At 40.5% G+C, this 14,638-nt stretch overlaps 1 protein-coding gene across 1 annotated transcript in view; it reads right to left on the bottom strand.

Annotated features, from left to right (window-relative positions):
- Positions 1-14,638, bottom strand: part of LOC135084768 (talin-2-like) — a 164,299-nt gene that overhangs the window by 103,639 nt on the left and 46,022 nt on the right. The window contains exons 3-7 of the mRNA XM_063979506.1: positions 6,141-6,254; positions 5,386-5,510; positions 3,983-4,137; positions 2,988-3,143; positions 2,569-2,672 (exon numbers count right to left, since the gene is read on the bottom strand). Of these exons, the coding sequence (XP_063835576.1) occupies positions 2,569-2,672; positions 2,988-3,143; positions 3,983-4,118 (396 nt within the window). The 5' untranslated portion in view covers positions 4,119-4,137; positions 5,386-5,510; positions 6,141-6,254. The remainder of the gene's footprint in view (positions 1-2,568; positions 2,673-2,987; positions 3,144-3,982; positions 4,138-5,385; positions 5,511-6,140; positions 6,255-14,638) is intronic.

The raw sequence follows: 14,638 nt of genomic DNA, 5'->3' as shown, positions 1-14,638 counted from the left end.
AATCAAAAGTGTCGGCCAATAAAAAAAAGTGCTGTATCCTGACAGATTACGTCCGCCTTAGCATTTGTTACTATGGCACCAAAGCTGTAGCACCACTGTGCGTCGAGTATTTGAGATCTAAAAGTCATCGACAATTCATACATTTTTTGTCCAAAATCAAAAGTGTTGGCCAATAAAAAAAAGTGCTGTATTCTGACAGAATAAGTCCGCCTTAGCATTTATTACTATGGCACCAAAGCTGTAGCACCACTGTGCATCGAAGTATTTGAGTTCTAAAAGTATGTCTTTTTAACATTTACGATTAAACTATTTACTAAAACAAATGAAGTATCTTGCCGAAACATGTCGTTTTTAATATGTTTTAGATATCACGATGGACTTATTGTCGTTCACATACACTGCATACCCAAAAAAATGCACCATGAGTACCTACAAACAATAAAAAGGAATGTTAAAACTAGACGCGGCTTATGACTTCTACGAATAAAACCAATAGCCTTACCCTACCGCCATACAATAGGCACACCGCCGCACCGCACCACAACACCTCCTTTTTACGGGTAAAAATGCGTTGAATCGCATCCCTACCCTGCGGGGACAGGGTCAGAAGGACGAGGCATACCCATTAAAAAGACCCCGGTACTCCGTCGCTCGCCTTAAATGGCAGGAAACTGTGGGGTTCCGGACAAAGCCTTCTCTACCACAGCCCCTCCCGGCCTTACAAGCCCCCCAGGACGGGAGGCGACAGCAGCACACTTTGACCTTATGGCCCTCTTCACCGCAGCGGAAACAGAGTCCACTGCGGTTATGCCAACGGCGCATTTGATGGCCGTGTGGCCAGTGCCCTAACAGGCGACACACCTTAATGGTCTCGGCTTCAACAGTGTTACATGACAGGACGAGGAGTTTAGTGGCCGACTGACTTGGCTTGAACCGGAGATCGACTACTCACCCCTCCCTCAACCCTTCACCGCTGGTCTCGCGCTCCACACGCGTGTGTCGGTCACTGTCGGTTTATTTCTTTAGTACCGAGAGCGAAGTTGCCGTGTGTGTTTTCTCAGAATACAGCACATTTTTTTTTGGCCAGCACTTTTTGATTATGCATTAAAAATATATGAATCGTGGATGACTTTGATCTCAAATACTACGACGCACAGTGGTGCTACAGCTTTTGTGTCATAGTAACAAATGCTAAGGCGGACGTATTCTTTCAGAATACAGCACTTTTTTTTTATTGGCCGACACTTTTGATTTTGGACAAAAAATGTATGAATTGTCGATGACTTTTAGATCTCAAATACTCGACGCACAGTGGTGCTACAGCTTTTGTGTCATAGTAACAAATGCTAAGGCGGACGTATTCTTTCAGAATACAGCACTTTTTTTTTATTGGCCGACACTTTTGATTTTGGACAAAAAATGTATGAATTGTCGATGACTTTTAGATCTCAAATACTCGACGCACAGTGGTGCTACAGCTTTGGTGCCATAGTAACAAATGCTAAGGCGGACGTATTCTGTCAGGATACAGCACTTTTTTTTATTGGCCGACACTTTTGATTTTGAACAAACAATGTATGAATCGTCGATGACTTTTAGATCTCAAATACTCGACGCACAGTGGTGCTACAGCTTTGGTGCCATAGTAACAAATGCTAAGGTAGACGTATTCTGTCAGAAGACAACACTTTTTTTTGTTGGCCGGCACTTTTGATTTTGGACCAAAAATATATGAAACGTGGATGATGTCCTTTCTGACTTCACCATACCATTTATATGACCATGTTAACATGGGCTAGTGTCGGCTCATATACCCATTTACCTAACACCCTGTATACAGCTGCATAAGATGTAATAGTGTTCAATCCGACATGTCGATACTTGTATCCGTACACACTAGGCAGTAGAATTTAGTTGCAAAATGCCACCAATTACTGCTACACAACGGGACAAACGTTGAACCATTAATTTGATTTATCATCATCATTGCTAAGTATCGCGCCACAAGAGTGGCGTTGTCAGCAGCACTCATCAAATCCTCCTGAGTGCAGTTTCTTGGGCACTCAGGGCACGACATCAGGTGCTTCATCGACTGGGGAACAAAACCGCACCTGCACTCCATGTTTAAGCCGTCCAAGAATCCCCACCTGACCAGATTGTCCTTACTACGGCCAACCTGCGTCCGAAGTCTATTTTAAAGACTTCCAGGTAAGCCAGGGGAGCTCATGTCCAGGTGGAGGACTCTCAGACATAGGGACAAGACAAACTACCTAACCACAGCTTGACCGCCAATAAAAACTCAACCTGTGAAGATCAAGTTTGTCCCGGATATACTGTCATTGGACATAGAAGGAAGGAGGGACATAGGAAGCGCTGGTAGGGTAAAAAGATTATGAGACATGTAGAGGCTCCTTAAGAGCAAAATGACGATTTGTAAGAACTATTTATTAGTCTAAACAAATAAAGAAATTTTGACTTTGACTTTGAAGAGTTAGAAGTTAAGGATCGCTTTCCTTCAGTACAAAGCGGACAACAGATGGACAAACTATAGCAAAAGTGTTCACTTACCAGGCCATACTCGTCGTAGTTGGTGATGCCGATCTTGGTGCAAATGACCACCATCAGGTTGGCCACAATCTGGCTGTCGTCCACCAATAGGGTTTTGACAGTTCCTGTAACAATACGTTTGGTTATTTAACGGTTCTACAGAACCCTATAATTTCTATAACAACATGGTTAGAATAGAAAGTTAAAATATATGTCAACCTCTTGGGTCTTGAGTTCACTTATACCACGGTACTTGTACTCATACCAAATATAGCTTGCCTTAGCACTCACTACTTCGGGCCTACATATGGGCTGGTGCTAAGAAGTGGTGGAAGTAACTCAGTCACCTCTTTCAGCCTCTTTTTCAAAAATAAAATGTCCAGGTCCATGGTCTAGCTGTTGACATCTTTTAGCTGGAAGGATTTATAATTCCCACTAACCGTCAAGCATCCTGACGCGCAGGTTCCTGGTCTTCTTGCTGTAGTCCAGCAGGTCTCCGTTCCGCAGCATGTAGTAGTCGAGGCTCCGCGACGGCTCCAGCCAGATGCCCTTCTTGGGGTCCTCCTCGGATGCTAAGAAGAGACCGAACTCTTTCGCTGTGGGGGGAAAAGGGTGAGAATATAGTTGACACATCTTAGTAATATTCTTAGGCTGGGTTTTTTTAATTTTATTTATTTATTTACACTTTTGCACATACAACTGTACAGTGGCGGACTTCATGGCGGGTTTCACCATCCTACTTTAGAAAACATCAAAATTCCGTCGAACTCCATACAAAGAACACCGGTTATAACAATTAAAATTATAGTTACGGTTAAAGTAATGTGCTAAGAGACAGTGTATCTGAAAGAATACTTCATTCAAGACTTGTGAATCCAAAGTGGCCATTAGCTTCAGGTTTAGCTCATAACTGAGTCGTGTCTGAAGTATGGAAGCGGCATGGGAAGGGTGACATATAACGTGACAGAGCATACAAGTCCGAAACACATATAAAGTCTCGCTAACGTCTGATGTCACAAAAACACCCTCCCGTACCGCAGGCACTGTCACAGTTATACGTTAGACTTGTAAGATTGTTGTCTTGTTAGCTCGAAGGACCAAAATACGTAAATCCGTCTCAGAGGACCAAAATAAATGTATGTTTGTGAAGTGAACGTGAGCTTCGTATTACTCCAATGGCCAGATCGATATGGAGATATTCGCCATCTTGTCGAGGGAGTGACACCTGCAGCACTCACAGTTGTACACACGGCCACACTGTTAACTATCCATTTCCGTTTTTGCTCTCGCTCTCATCAAATGGTGATTCTTTGCGATAGAACGTGACGACATGACAGGCAATGGATAGTTAACACTGTTGCCGATGGTACACTGTGACAACTTGTAATTGTAACCTGTTTTGAGACAAAACCTTTCGATCTATCTATCTACTCACGCTCGCTCTCGTGCGCCTCCTGTATCTTCTCGCGGATGGCGCGGCAGGCGTCGTACACCGTGGTTGCCGGGTCGAACTGGATGGTCTTGACCACCTGCCCGCTATTGAGCGATATCTTGAGGGAGAGCGTCGCCATCTTGCTTAGGGAGTGGGCTCTGGAAGGAGAAGTGTTTAATTGTTTAATTAGAGTACTTCAGAAAATACTAGCTACCAAGACAAGGCACTCAGCAAGTTATGATAAGGTTATTGGAAAATTTGGACCGAGGTCATTTGACTTGATACTGTTACGGATGTTACAGGAAATGTATGAAATCCGTCATTGTATACAATTCCTAGGATTTGTGTATAAGTCCTAAAATCACCCGGAAATGTGAGATGTAAATTATATTAGGCACATTTCCTAGGAAATTTACACATTTCCTAAACAGCAATCGGAAATGTAATTAAGATTTCTTTTTTTTCTCCGAAACTTAAATGGCGCTACCGCGCCGCGGCCGCTGTGTATGTGTAAGGTCGCAAGTCTAACCTAACCTAACCGAGACTTTGTTATCCAGCTACAGGAGTACTAAAACCTTCATGCCAATAATAGATTAATAAAAGAGATGTTAAAATTAGGGTTTTCCAATACTTCAGCTTAATATGCGTGATGCCGAAAGAAAGGTATGCCAATAGGAAAATATTTTTTTCAGCCAAAGTATAATAGTGCGAAAACAACTTTCAGGCTAAACAATAATTATAGTTGTGAGTTAAAAGTACCTATCGGCCAATGTGGTTTGGCTAATGGAAATTTTAGGCGTACTGAGGGGCACCCGATCACACGACCGCGCTTGTGCCGCTTAGTTTTATACATTTCCTAATACAATATTGGAATTCTATAAAATTCCTAGGAAAAGTATACATGTCCTAGGATATGTGCGTATTAAAAAATCTCTGAAGCAATATTTTATACATTTCCTAAATAGCTTCGGAATTGTATACATTTCCTAGGAATAGTATACAATTCCTAGAATTCAAACATTTCCTGTAACATGGACATACTCTTGATTCAAAAATGTAGCACACTCAGGTGGCAGATTGCCGCCCATCGTGCTTATTAGCCAGCAGCTGGGTAAAAAAGGATGGAGTTTTCGTGGCACCCCTTGAACCTCCATCAAGCAGTAGGCCTGAAATGGCCCTTTGCATGGCTGAGGAAATACTATTCACATCATATTTTTTACCTTACTCCATTGTGTTAAGCAGACATCATAAAGGTAGCAGGAAATCGCTGGATTCAGGTAACTACCAAACGGTCATTATGGAAATTCGATAAGGGAAACCTATGTTCAGCAGTGCGCGTCCTGTGGCTGAAAAGATGATGAGGATCATGATTGTGTTAAGGGCCAAAAACGAAACATGTAACGTACTTGTGTATAGTGGCAGTGTGGAAGAGTCTGTCCTCGGGCTGTAGGTCTAGAGAGAGCGCGCTGGGCCTGCGCTTACGTCGCTCGCAGCTGAACGAGCGTTGTCTTGTCCGGTGGGGGGTTGTGTCCTGGAACAACCAGTACCATACTGATTATTTTGACGCAATCATAATGTGCACGGGACTATTCCCACCTATCGTTCCCATCTCTGCAACTCCTGTGTAGGATCTACAGCTTGACCGCCAAAAAACCCAACCAGTGATGGCCAAGTTGGTTCCAGGAAAAAGTTATGCTGTCATTGGACCCGCAACTATGTTCATCAGAAGAACATAGGACGAGTTCGAAGTTATGGATCAACTTCATTTAGTGCAAAACGGATGAAATCATGATGGTGTAGTAGACACCACATTAGAGTCATAAAAGTCATTTATTCTCTCTCTGCAAGCAGTTTCCCCACGTGATACGTAGGCGAATCAAATTAACCGATATAGTACTCAGAAATGCCAAACTTTATTAAGCAGTGGGTTGTGGGACAAATGCTGCCAGGTCAATCTATGTCCAGACCAATGAGATCAAGTTGGTGAATTTCGCGAGGAGCTCCTTGACCGGTCGCCTGGAAATGGAAATCCTTCGAAGAGATCCCTTTTCTTTATCCTTCGAAGAGGATCCTTTCAGCAGTGAACGTCTTTCAGTTGACTCACGGCGACTGCGGGGCTGTATAAGTAGTTGTTAGCTACTAAGCAGCAGAAGTCACTCACAGTATGGGCCGCGGTCAGCCGCCGCCAGTTGTCCTGGAGGGCTCTCTCGACTCGCTCGCGCAGGGAGCGTCACGCGCCCGCCAATGCTTGCGGTGACTGCGGATCGCTTGACGTCTGTGGACAACGACAAACGATGGTTAATGGACGAAAGAATTCTTTGTTGTACGTTAGTAGTAATAGTTGTAGTTTTGTTGCAAAGTAACTCCTATTGCAACTACGTAAAGGCAGCGGTTCACGCTGCGACCGGTACCTGAAGTCAATGACTGAGTTTGTTCCGGCGTTTCTTCTCAGCACTTGCCATATGTTTGTCTCGAAGCGCTGGTAGGGCCCAAAAGATAAGGAGATATGTAAAGTGCCCCATAAGGGCTACCTTTTCTTTTTTTATTATTTACTATATTTTTTTGACGTTCATAAGTGCCACTTGTGGTCTAAACTGAATAAATATGTTTGATTTAGATTTTTTGATAATGTGTAAGCATCAGTTCGCGAGTGAAACCGAGACAGGAGACAGATACTTATCCTAAGTTTCGGATGTCAAGTGAGATGCCAGTATGAGTGACATTGACCGACGGACCCGAAACTCCTACTTCTGGTGCCAGCAAGCCTTTGAAACTACTCCCGGCCAACAACGTTATCCTAAGATTCAATATTTCCAACCTTCTCACAAAAAACGAGACAACAACAGTCACAGATGGACTCTTAACTACATAAACCCTTATGGAGTAGTTCTGCTGACTTCTGCTAAACCCAAAAGGTATCACGGAGTTGACGGAGTATCCCTACTGACTCCTGCTACTCCCGCCTAGGGTTGCCAGATTTCCGGCCAAATATTGGCTTGTCCGTCCTGTCCGGCATTTTATGTGGCTGCCGCGCCAGGCGAAAGTCGAGCTACAGGATAATATCAAGCTCACGCATGACATGTCCGGCTTTTAGGGTAAAAAGTCCGGCCAAATGGAGAACATAGTCCGGCTTTTGTGTTTTTGGACCTGGCAACCCTACTCCCGCCAAAACCCAAGCATCCAAAATGTTCGCCATGATGTAACTCCGCGCATCAACAGCGCCGACATCCGCCGTTAGAAATAACACCTGAGTCAGCCGCGCGCGACTCTCCCGGCCCCGACACCGGAACGGTTATTTTCAATGAGTGATGTCATTGGTGATAGTAAACTTGATGTTGCTAGCGTATTTTTTGCATGTTTTGGAGTGTGTATTTTGAAAACAGGATTATTTAAATGCGTTACGATGTTTCTTTCCCACATGTTAGTGAATGAGACGCGAGAAAGTTATGCAATCCATAACTTTCTGACATGAGCAGCGTCAAAGTGCGGTATTCCCTGACAAAAAACGGGACAATTCCCACCTCTCGTTCCCACCGCTGCAACTCCTGTGTAGCCAGGATCTACAGCTTGACCGCCAATAAAAACCCAAATAGTGAAGGTCAAGTTTGTTCTGGGGGAAAGTTAAACAGTCATTGGACCCGCAACGAAATTAATCAGAAGAACATAGGAGGAGTTCGAAGTTAAGGTTCGACTTCCCTCCATTGCAAAGCGGATGACAGGTGACAAACAAATTTTTAGTAACCTTTACGAAAAGATATTCCCTGACTATCTGTCTGTCTACTGAATGAAAAGGCAATTTGTGGATTAGCTTCCACGCAAGTTCTAAGTCTGTATAATTATTTTGAGTATAGGGCATCAAGCTTATCATGTTGGCATCTTATTTACTTGTAAGTGCAATCTTCCAACAAAAATAGTCCAATGAGTTGCCGACATTAGAAAGTTGATACAAATAATATGGGACCGTGTTGTTATAAATTAAAGCACTGATTTAGATAAATAGACTTTTATTTTTAACTAATATTACAAATCATTCGACCGATAAACGATACGTCAGAGCACAGAGAGAGGAGAGACTTCTAGGGGGCGCTGCTGTTTGCGTCAGTGCTCTGTGGTTTGCGTTTTACTCCAACACCCTCCCTTAAACGCAAACCCATTGCAGCGGTGAAGGCATGGTGCTTGCAGCGAGGAAGTCCTTTGGTCAATACATCAGCCACCATCTTTTCAGTGCATAGATACTCCATGTGTATTTGGCCTGCTGCAACCTTTTCTTTCACGAAGTGGTATCTGACATCTATGTGTTTGCTACGAGCTTGATAGACAACAGAACCTGAAATGCTAATGGCACTTTGATTATCACAGTACATAGTCAAAGCCCCTAAAGTATTTTGACAGATGTCCTTTTCCAATTGTTGAAGCCAGAGTGCTTCCTGCACAGCAGAAGCCAGAGACATATACTCAGCCTCGGTGCTGGAGAGGGCAACTGTTGTTTGCTTCTTTGAGTTCCAGCTTATACATGCGCCTTGAAAAATAAATAAATATCCAGTACAAGATCTTCTGTCTAAAGTGTCACTCGCCCAATCGGCGTCGCAGTAGCCAACCATGTTCTCATCATTCTTTTTGAAAGTTAATTTCATGTTCATTGTTCCTTTGAGATAACGGAATATTCTTTTCACAGCTGTCCAGTGTTGCATTGTAGGACTGTTATTGAATCTACTTGCAGTGTTCACCGCATATGTTATGTCTGGGCGTGTGCCTTGCGACAGATAAAGAAGGCAGCCAACAGCTTCTTGATAGGGAATATTCTGTAGAATTTCACTTTCATTTTCAGCCTTTTTTAATTGTGTTCCAGCTTCAAATGGTGTTGGTACTGGTTTGCAGTCAAACATTCGAAATCTGTGTAAGATTTTCTCAATATAAAGTGATTGATCCAAAGATATTTCATCTAAATCTTTACTTTGTGAAATTTTCAACCCAATACATTGTACAGCCTTGCCAAGATCCTTCATTTGAAATTTTTCTTGTAATTTTTCTTTCACAAATGATGCAGTTTTTTCATTATTGAAGAAGCAGAGTAAATCGTCAACATACACTGCTATAAGGAGTATATCATGTTCATTATTAAGTCTATAGTATATACAAGGATCCATAATTGATCTTTTCAATCCAATCTCCAATAGTGCAGCGTTGAGCTTTTTGTTCCATTGACGACTGGCTTGTTTTAAGCCATACAGAGCTTTGTTAAGTCTGCACACTTTGTTTTCGACTTCATAACAAGGCGGCGGCGACATGAATATTTCCTCTTCAACATCTCCCTGTAGAAAAGCTGTAATAGCATCCATTTGATGGATTTCCAGTCTGTATTTTGTTGCTAAGCCAAACAAGTATCTTAATGAAGTCAAGCGGACCACAGGAGCATAAACATCGTGATAATCAATACCTTTTGTTTGTTTAAACCCCTTGATGACAAGACGAGCTTTGTATCTTACTATTTCTCCAACATCATTTCGCTTAGTTTTGAAAACCCATTTGCATGGTATTAACTTTTTGCCTGCAGGTAAGTCTACTACTGTCCAGGTGTTATTATCTAGTAATGATTGATATTCAGTATCCATAGCCATTTTCCACAGGTTAGAATCTTCTCCATTTAGTGCTTCAATGTGACTTTGTGGCTCATTATCTAAAAGACTCATGGTAGACTCAGAGTTAGAACATAAGAATGAATTAAGTTCTGTATCATTACTTTCATCCTCATGTTGTAAATTTTCTTGCAGGTTTTGTCGACGGGGTCTTAGGTTTACATGGTATGTACTTTCTGGAGAACTCAAACTATCTGAAGGTATGTAACTCTCATCTTCCAGGTCTTCGTATGTGCTTGAATCTGAGTCATTATATCTTGTTTCATTATTCAATTCTGCATTGTTAGAATTATTTTCAGGTTCAATTTGAATATGTGTACTATTAGACTCATGACAATCATTCCTCTGATTTATTTCTGCCTTATGTGTGTTTTCATTTTCATTCAATATTTTAGAATTATGAGATTCGCAAACATTCTGGCTTATACTGTTTTCAAGAAATACTGCATCTCTACTCATCACAACTTGTTTACTTTTCTTGTCAATGAAGCGATAACCTTTGGTGCAGTCACTGTATCCAATAAAAATCAACTCACGAGATTTGGGATCTAATTTCTGACGTTTTTCCTTTGGTATATGTACCATTGCTCGGCATCCAAATATTTTCAGGTGGCTGAGGTCAGGCTTGCATCCAGTCCAACGCTCTTCAGGAGTGACATGTGGCAGTGATCGATTTGGCGAACGGTTGACGATGTAGGCAGCAGTTGCTATGGCTTCTGCCCAATACTCCTTCTGCAAAGAGGCATTGAATATCATACACTTAGCCTTTTCAACTAAAGTACGGTTCATTCTTTCACTTACACCGTTTTGTTCAGGTGTGTATGGAGTACTTGTCTCATGTTTTATGCCAAAATGCTTCAGACATTTATCAAACTTATGATTTTTGTATTCTGTCCCATTGTCACTTCTTAATGTTTTAATTTTACAGTCCAATTCATTTTCAACTTTATTTTTAAATTCTATAAATTTCTCAAAAACCTCTGATTTTTGCTTCAAAAAATAGACAAACACCTTTTTGGAATAATCGTCAATAAATGTTAAAAAGTACCTTGCGCCTCCGATAGACTGGTTCTCCATTGGCCCACATACATCGCTGTGGATTAACTCCAATAATTTTGATGCTCGGGAACCTTCATGCTTGAATGGTTGTCTGGTCAGCTTGGCTTGCAGACATGGAGTACATGTCACATCTTTATTGTCTTGAGATAGTTTCACACCCAGAGTACAATTGGGGATCTTCTTCAAATCATTGAAGTTGAGATGTCCGAGTCGTTGGTGCCATATGTACCTGTCTTCAGCTATGACAGACATAGCCCTTCCACTGTTGCATGTTAATAATTTGTATGTATTATTCACTAGTTCCGCATTGGCCACTACATTTCCTTCCTTGTTTGTTACTGCACATCCATTTTCATTAAACTCAACTCGGTTTCCATTGGAAATTATTTTGCTCACTGACAGCAAATTTGTGGATAGACCCGGCACATATAAAACATCATTCACTTGAATGCAGTCCACAGTCCCAGTGTCTTCATTCTTGACTTGAATAGTGACTGTACCACAGCTCTGAACACGAAGTACTGTATTGTCAGCAATTCTGATGGTATTTACAGATGGTGCTTTTTCATTCTCAAGCCAGTGGCCATGCATTGTCATGTGAGCAGATGCCCCTGAATCCACATACCAGTTGGTGCTGTCATTCAGTAAAGAAGCAGAGAAAGCAGCAACAAAACTATTCTTTGTATCTTCATTTTCCTCCTTTTTTTTATTTTTAAACCAACAATATTTGCTAACATGACCATGTTTATTACAGTTAAAACATCGGGGTCCTTTAGGCTGATTGGGTCGAGAGTAATTACTAGATTTGACATAAAAAGCAGTAGTAGTATCTGATTTAACTTCTTGTAGCAATTTGGTTTTAATCAGATCGGCACTAATCTTTATTCCACAGCTCTCAATCCCCATAATCATAGGCTTGTACTCTTCGGGGAGGCCGGCCAGCATTAAAGTGCCAAGCCACTCATCATCAACTCCGAAGCCTATGGCTCTCAACTTGTGTGCTGCTGACATTATTTTATTGATGTAATCTTCTACATTTAAACTTGAACTGAGATTTGTATTTATTAGATCTCTTAAAAGACCAACTTTACGGAGTAGGCCCGAGTCTTCAAATGCTTTAGATAACTTGTCCCATACCATTTTCGCAGTCGTGGCGTCTTGAACATGCACATAGAGCTGTGGGTCTATTGAAAGTATAATCTTGGACTTAGCTTTGATGTCTTTCTTCGTGTCTACAGAGTCCACGGAGGTTATACACTCCCACAGTTCTTCATGTTGTAGATACGCTTCCATTGCGAATTTCCAGGTCGAAAAATTATCTCTTCCAGTTAGCTTTTGTATGGACAAGGTGTTCGAAGCCATATTTATTGACTTTATAGCAATATAATCTGAAATTGCTGAAAGAGAAAATGTGCTGCACGCGGTCTGTGAGGTTATGTTACTGAACTTTACTTTACTTTACTATTTACTAAATTCTTACTGAAACTATTGCAGGATGGGACGGCCCATAACCTGTTGTTATAAATTAAAGCACTGATTTAGATAAATAGACTTTTATTTTTAACTAATATTACAAATCATTCGACCGATAAACGATACGTCAGAGCACAGAGAGAGGAGAGACTTCTAGGGGGCGCTGCTGTTTGCGTCAGTGCTCTGTGGTTTGCGTTTTACTCCAACAGACCGTCCCACAATTAACAAAAATAAGTCCATTTACAAAACGACATAATGATTTCCTTGACGAACTATTTAGCGTGAGAACATTTTGATAGCATAGATAATAATAATGATGTCTCTATCATCATTAAGGCGATTAGAGTCCTCAATGACCTTGGGCGTTTGACCTTCACGCCGCGCGAAACACCCGCGCACCCCGCACGAAAACTCCGATTTGACACCGATCAAAATTACACGGGCATAGGTAGATACAGAATAGAAGCTCTTTTTTCATGACATTACTGCCTATTATTTTAAACTTGAATTGATGAACCTTGATGTCGGTGTCATTTAACTCAGGCGAAAAGGTAGGATTTAATAAAAATAACACAATCCATAAACATTTTGTACGGGATATTTTTTTTTATTTTTTCGTAAATTTTCTAATGTTTTTGTCGGTTCAGCCGTTCTCGAAATTTGAACATGTAATATGTAGGTAACTTCGGGTGGAATCTTGCAAGCTGAATTTGTTAGACCAACTTCCTGACGACAACTGTAGGTATTGGAACACATAGTAGTATTGTCTATGGTTTAAAAAAGCAAATGTTTCTTCTTTTGTCTATTGTTATTCTCTTTGTGTCACTTATGAAGAATAAACTGAAAATGTGTTTAATCTCGTCTTTTTATTAGAAATCCTTCAACAACTGATTGAGTTAAAATTTTGGATATTACATGTAATTCGGATGACAATGCAATATTGTGATGACATGGAGTCGATCTGATGATAGAGCTGGAATGCCAGTGGCCCCATAGCAACTCCGGGATTAAACGATTCCATCGAGTTTAGGCTCGTTTGATTTGTATTTATTTATTTATATAAATATAAGTAAGTAATATTATGTAAGTAAGCTACTTTAAAAATCACGAGTAGTTACCTACCTACTTCAATTCTTAAAGGCAAACAGGGTCTGATGGAGCTGGAATGTGGCCGTAGGAATAGGCTAGTTTCTTAAAAAACACTTTTAGTCCGTCAATTACACTATCAAAAAATATTGGACACGGGATATTTTTATTTGTCAACAAAGAAGTAATTACGAAGTTATGATGCGATGTAATTCCGCGTGACGTCACAAATCGCAACAATTTTAAGCACGCCTTAACGTGATGGGCCTCTTCTGAACTTTGGCGCGCTTTATCTCTTTAAATTTTCATAAGTTTAAAAAAGTGAAAAATACATTTATAGTATTTTTTTGGTAAGTTGACCGACGGACTAATTCAAACTCTTGCTTTACCCAGGAAACATCCCTATTCTTCGAAATTATTACGAGCTACATAACGAAAACATTGTGGAAAACCTTGGGGGAGGCCTTTGTCCAGCAGTAGACGTCATTTGGCTGAAATGAACGAACGAACGAACGAACATAACGAAAAATGTTTGCTACTACGCCGCAGCAAATTCCGCATCATAAATAAAAAAATAAATTAAAAGAAAAAACCTTTTTTTTTAAAACAAGTTTTAGTATGCTAATAATTTTAGTTTCATGACATCCTCCCAAAATTCATCATCTTATAAGAGGATTTCAGTTTTTATCGACGAAACTTTTTAATTATTATACCCTAATAGGTACGTTTCATGGTTAGGTAATTTAGGGAAGTTTATTTGCACTTAACATGAAAAATATGGTATCAATGTACTGTGTACCTATGCATGCACCTTCAGTGGCAACAACAAGGTCTATTGAGTACCTATAGTCTACTAAAGGCATGAAATAAATTAATTTTCACCAAAAATTAAAACAAACTCCAAAACGAATCACCAAAAGGTAGGCTGTCACCGACTCCGAAAATATCAATCATGATAATATACGGGCATTTGTAATCGGATACTGATTTTTTAATAAGCTCTTTATAGAACAATTTATCAATACCACTTTATCTTTTTTTTTAACTGTGGTATTTTCGCGAAGAAACGTATTGAAAATCTAATTCTAAATGGCCCATTTGCGCCGAGCCTAAGTATGAAAAATATAAATTGTTTTCTTCACGTAAATCGATTAAGTTACTGATTCTGACTCGCTCCTAATTTGGATAGTGATTGCAAAGGCCTAGTAAATAAATAACGGAATATATTTTCAACTTTTACTTATCTAGTGCCGTGTTTTTTTGGAGTCGATTTTTTACACTAATAGATTCTATTTAGGTAGATAATAGCGTCCGAGCATGCCTTAATTCAATCGTATCGTCTGACTGAACGTGCTCTATGAACAACTCTGACATAAAAACTATTGTCAAACAAAGACTAGGTTGC

Source organism: Ostrinia nubilalis, chromosome 27 (genome assembly GCF_963855985.1).
Source record: "Ostrinia nubilalis chromosome 27, ilOstNubi1.1, whole genome shotgun sequence".
Lineage (NCBI taxonomy): Eukaryota > Metazoa > Arthropoda > Insecta > Lepidoptera > Crambidae > Ostrinia > Ostrinia nubilalis.
This window is presented reverse-complemented; position numbering and strand designations above follow the sequence as displayed.